Source organism: Pelophylax lessonae (genome assembly GCF_965119305.1).
Source record: "Pelophylax lessonae genome assembly, chromosome: 1".
NCBI classification, from domain to species: Eukaryota; Metazoa; Chordata; class Amphibia; order Anura; family Ranidae; genus Pelophylax; species Pelophylax lessonae.
The window spans coordinates 277,101,852-277,107,851 of NC_138768.1; the positions used below are offsets into that span (position 1 = coordinate 277,101,852).

General features: G+C 38.1%; 1 protein-coding gene across 1 annotated transcript in view; it reads left to right on the forward strand.

Moving 5' to 3' along the window:
• PXN (paxillin) overlaps positions 1 to 5,543 on the forward strand; it is a 113,728-nt gene extending 108,185 nt beyond the window's left edge. Inside the window, exon 11 of the mRNA XM_082258899.1 lies at positions 4,648 to 5,543. Coding sequence (XP_082115025.1) covers positions 4,648 to 4,914 — 267 coding nt within the window. The 3' untranslated portion in view covers positions 4,915 to 5,543. The remainder of the gene's footprint in view (positions 1 to 4,647) is intronic.
• The last annotated feature ends 457 nt before the right edge of the window (positions 5,544 to 6,000 follow it).

Here is a 6,000-nt window from a genome sequence, read left to right on the forward strand (position 1 = left end):
TCGACTAAAATAATTCCGTAGACTAAACACCATTTTAGTCTACTAAAATACGAATAAAACAATTCAGATGACTAAAATACGACTAAAACTAAAATGACTTTTTAGTCAAGACTGACTAAAACTAAATCAAAAATTGGCATAAAAATGAACACTACTCTGCTGACCATTTCTAAATCGGCAACACAACTCCATCCAGAGCCTGTAATAATAGCACATTAAATTTTAAACATTTATTGCACTACTGCGTAAGTAGAGGGAATCTACTAAGCTGCCGAAAGAGAAAAAATTAAGAAAAAGGATTTTCGTAATATTTTTTCTTAATATTTGATGTTGGTAATTGAGGTAATATGACACTACAGAAAATAGAGTGGATACGTTTTTTTTTTTTTCTTTTTTTTGTATTTTAAATTTGCACTTCTGTTTTGTCAAAAAGCAATATTTTTGTTTATAAATAATGCCAAGTTTCATAAACAAAAATATTGCTTTTTGACAAACAGAAGTGCAACTTTAAAATACAAAAAAAAACAAGAAAAAACTGTAAACTCTATTGGCTGTGATGTCATTACACATATTACCTGAATATATTACCAACATTAAATATTAGGAAAAAATATAAGAAAAGCCTTTTTCCAAATGTTGTCTTTAGTAGCTTAGTAGATGCCCCCCACTTATGCGGTAGTGCAATACATGTTTAACCACTTGCCCACTGGGCTCTTAAACCCCCTCCTTGCCCAGACCAATTCTGAGCTTTCAGCACTGTCACACTTCGACAGTCATGCAACACTGTACCCATATAAAAAAAATTAGATATTTTTTAAAACAAATAGAGCTTTCTTTTGGTGGCATTTAATCACTACTGGGGTTTTTATTTGTTGCTGAACAAGAAAAGAACAACATTTTTGGGGAAAAAAAATAATCAGTTTTGCTGATTTAGAATTGGGCAAGCAGAGTAGTGTTCATTTTGATGTAATTTTTTTAATTTAGCTTTAGTCCTATTCTGACTAATATGGCAGTTTAGTTTTAGTCATATTTTAGTTTTTTGACTAAAAAGCTATTTTAGTTTTTTGGTCATCTGAATTTTTTGTTTGTCGACTAAAATCTCCAGTACATTTTAGTCGACTAAAATCTCCAGTACATTTTAGTCGACTACAAATCGAATGGGCTTATGTAAACGGTAATGCATTATTTAAACTTTTTGTCAAAAATTTCCAAACAAATTATATACTCCTGGAGTAAAAATCAAATATGTTATTATTTCTGGTATTAATGTTTTAACATGCACTACAAACCCTGGTTTAGTCATTGTGATTAATATATAATGTATTTTCTAAATAAATCCAAGTTTCATAAACAAAGACGTTCTATATCACAATGGCTAAATCTGTGTCTGTAGTGCATGTTCAAACGTTAATACCATAAATAATAACCCATTTGATTTTCCCTCCAGGAGTATATAATTTGTTTGGAAATTCTAGCGGAATGTATAAATAATGCATTACATTTTACCTAAACCTATTTGATTAGTAGTTGACTAAAGTGTATGTGATTTTAGTCGACTAAAATATAACGACATTTTAGTCAAGACTGTAACTAAAACTTTGCTGCCAAAATTAACACTGTGTTACTTGCAAGGCTCCTGTACTTCTGTGTCTAAGGCCCCTTTCACACTTGCCGCTCCGTCGGCTGACTGTTTTTTTCCTTAGCGGGGGATCGATCCCCCGCTGAGCAGGCGGATGGCAGCTCTGTCTCCGCACTGTGACCAGTGACACCAATAGTGATCAGTGCTTAAAAAAATGCACTGTCACTGTTCTAATGACACTGGCAGGGAAGAGCTTATCAGGGGCGATCAAAGGGTTAAAATTGTTCCTAGGGATTGCTTTCTAACTGTGTGGTGGGGGATGCTTTGACTCGGGGAATACAGAGATGTGTACCTGCTTAGCAGAAACACAAGATCTCCATCTTCCCCTCTCACAGAACTGTAGTCTGCCTCTTCTAAAAATGATCGGAGGGTGCCAGCAAACAGAGTCCGCCGGACCCACTGATTGGCTCCCACTGTGTCCAATCACAGCGGGTGCAGGTTGCTGCCAGTGCTCACGCCCCCCCAATACCCAGTGCACCAAATCACGTACAGGTCGCATACAAAAGACAGTACAGGGGGTCGTTCATTACTCTCAGGTTACCAGTTCCTAATCCCTTCTATCTGAGGAGGTTAGTTGCACTGCTTAGAAGCCCCTAATATCCTGTTTTACCATGGTATGCCCTTGGCTTAGCCCTTGTTTTAACACATCCTTTCCTACGCCATCCACAGCTGGAGTTAGCCAACTTTCTTATTCAGTGCTAAGATATCTAGGCTTCCCACCCCTTCTAAAGTCTTGGCTTTGGTGCAGGGCAACTTATTGGCAAATATTTTGCAATACCCTTGTTCCCAGGGTTTATTGGTGTTCCCCCTTTATCTCCACCTGTGGTCTAAAGCTGCTGATACATCTTCCTTAACCTATGGATGTGAACAAACCAATGGCATTCCATTTCCTGGTATCTTTACTACCCAGATATTCTCTACATCAGTGCATTCCATTGTTGTGTTGGATGTCCCACTTTACATCCCCTTCCAGGTGGGTTAATTCCTCCTGCTTTGTAGTGGTCTTATAGGGACCTCTTTCTGAATGCCCTACTCCTCCCTCATTCTATAAACTGTTATCTAATAAAATTAGAATATCATCAAAAAGTAAAATGATTTCAGTAATTCTATTCAAAAAGTGAAATTCATATATTTTATATAGCGGTTACACACAGTAATATATTTCAAGCGTTTCTTGCTTTTAATTTTGAGGTTTATGGCTTACAGCTACCCAAAATTCAGTATCTCAGAAACTTTAAATATTACATAAGACCAATAAAAAAAAGGATTTTTAATACAGAAATGTTGGCTTACTAAAAAGTATGTACAGTATAGTATGCACTCAATACTTGATGTTATGGAAGCCAAGGTTGCTTTGATATCAGGCTTTTAGTTTGTCTGCATTGTTGGGGTCTGGTTTCTCATCTTCCTCTTGAATACTCCACAGATTCTCTATGGGGTTTAGGTCAGGCAAGTTTGCTGGTCAATCAAGCACCGTGATACCACGATCGTTAAACCAGGTATTGGTACTTTTAGCAGTATGAGCAGGTGCCAAGTCCTGCTGGATCAGCATCTCCATAAAGATGATCAGCAGAGGGAAGCATGAAGTGTTCTAGAATTTCCTGATAGAGGGCTGCACGGACTTTGGACTTGGTAAAACACATTGGACCAACACCAGCCAATGGCTTCCCAAATCATCACAGACTCTGGAAACTTCACACTGGACCTCACACATTTTCCACAGCCAGTGACGATTTGGGGAGCCATGTCATCTGGTGTTGGTCCACTGTGTTTTATCAAGTCCAAGATCAGAGCAGCCCTCCATTGGGAAATTCTAGAGCACTTCATGCTTCACTCTGCTGACAAGCTTTATGGAGATGCTCATTTCATTTTCCAGCAGGACTTGGCACCTGCCCACACTGCCAAAAGTACAAATACCTGGTTTAATGATCATGGTATCACTGTTCTTGATTGGCCAGCAAACTCGCTTGACCTAAACCTCATAAAGAATCTGTGGGGTATTGTCAAGAGGAAGATGTGGCAACAACAATGCAGACAAGTTGAAGGCTGCAATCCAAGCAACCTTGCTTTTAGAACACCTCAGCAGTGCCACAGGCTGATCGCATCCATGCCACGCCGCATTAATGCAGTACTTCATGAAAAAACAGGAGCCCGACTAAGTATTGAGTGCATAGTACATGGACATACTTTTTAGTGAGCCAACATTTCTGTATTAAAAATGCAGTTTTTTTTATTTGGTCTTCTTTAATAATCTAATCCTTGCCACCCCCCCCCCCCAGCAGCAAGGTGCTTTTGCTGTTTAACCTTTTGTTTTGGCCCATTGCTACCTGTTTTCTTATAAGCTTGTTGCTGCTGTTTATCTGTATTGTTGGCCGCCCTTCAATTTATTACTTGGGGACATCCATTGGTCTGAGTTAATTCCTTTGTCCTGTAAAATCTTTTACTTGGGGTATAATTGTCTGGGATTTCATTTTTTTTTTTTAACTTACTAACAAAACTGGAGCATCATGGTGTACGCAGAGTTAGGCCCCTTCCACACAGTTAATTTCATCAGTTCCGTCACTTTTTTTTTTGTCTGTTTTGCGTCATCCGATCCATTTGTCATCTGATCCAGATGAAAAATAGGGCTTTCACCCCTTCAAAAAAATGGATGTTAACGGAAGCAGATGAAAACGGATGTAATTGAATGATCATCCATTTACATCAGTTTTTCCATAGGAATGCATTGATGTCCATTTTTCATCCGTCAATAAATGGAGGAAAAACAGACAGCATGTGTAAAAGGGGCCTTAGCTGGGAGGATACTGGAGGGGCAGACCCAGCAAAGCCTAAACAATCACTTGAAGGTAGCAGCATATAACTCATGGTCTGTGAATTAATTTGTGTCTCTTGTACTGTCCTCCAAGATATGGAATTTACCAGTACATCAAAATATTGCTATTTTTTTTCCTGCCTCTTCTGCCAAAAATTGTTTTAATAGCTAAATTGATCATGTGGTTTGTTTCCAGGAATGCTTTACTCCATTTGTTAATGGGAGTTTCTTTGAACATGACGGGCAGCCATACTGTGAGGTTCATTATCACGAACGCCGTGGATCCCTGTGTTCTGGCTGCCAAAAGCCCATCACTGGCCGCTGTATCACCGCTATGGGAAAGAAGTTCCATCCCGAGCACTTTGTCTGTGCCTTTTGCCTTAAGCAGCTTAACAAAGGAACCTTCAAGGAGCAGAATGACAAGCCATACTGCCAGAACTGCTTTGTGAAGCTCTTCTGTTAGAGTTCTGCACTGTGTCCAAATATTTCGCTCATGAGAGTATGAGCAGCTCTTGTGGGCAGCTCAGGTGGTTAATAGCTGGATACCGAAAGGAATGGAGCATAGAAGGTATAGAGTGGGATTACATACTCATTTCCCTTCCACTTTATTTTCTTATAAGGTGCTGATTTCTGGGTGTCAGGCATTTCATCTTTTCCCTAATTCAAGAAGCACCCTCTTTCCCCTCTTTCACAAAGGCCTGCTCCTGATGAGTATTCATGAATCCCCATTTCCCTGGGTTTGCATGATATCACTGAACTAAATGGCATGTTTACTTTGTGCTGTGGGTGGCACGGCACTTTAGAAAGAGAGACAATCTTCTATGCAGCAGATGAAGGGTTGCATGTGTGCGAGTGAGTGTGTGTGAGTGGTTTGTAATGAAATAGAGAGGAATCTCTGCTGTAGGTTCCCTTCAAATTGAAATCATTTTGGAATGGAACTATCCCTCTCTTGTTACTAAGTCTGGCAGCTTTGATACTATTAGGCTGTGCTAGAAAAGGCCTGGTCTGGGAATTGCAGCAATAACTTTTTCTACTGACAGTTACTGGTAACTTGTCGCCTTATTGGGGGGAGTAAGCTCACTCCCATTTTTTTTATTTAGGGGAGTAGGCTCACTCCAATTTTTTTTTTTTTTTTTTTTAACTTGTATGACACTTTTTTTTTTTTTTTTTTTTTTTCCTCTTTAAAATTTAGCTCTCCTATCCATGAAATAAGTTTTATTGACAAAATAAAATCATTTTTTTTGAATAAAGTATACATATATATATTATGCCTATATAAAATATCCATTTGGATTTTTTTTTTTTGCTTTAACTAAACCTGGCTATTAACATTCAGTATTTTTAGAGTGAATTTACTATATTAACAAATTTGGATACACGTTAATTTAAAAGCAGTGTTGAAAAACAATCAAGAAAGAAACTTTAATCAAGTATGAATAGCAAATGCCAATTTAAAATCTAAATCATGCAAAGTTTATAGTTTGTATTTTTTTTTGTCTGATTTTTGAGAATCATACCACATTTTTGTGCTGGATGACCCTGTTTAATT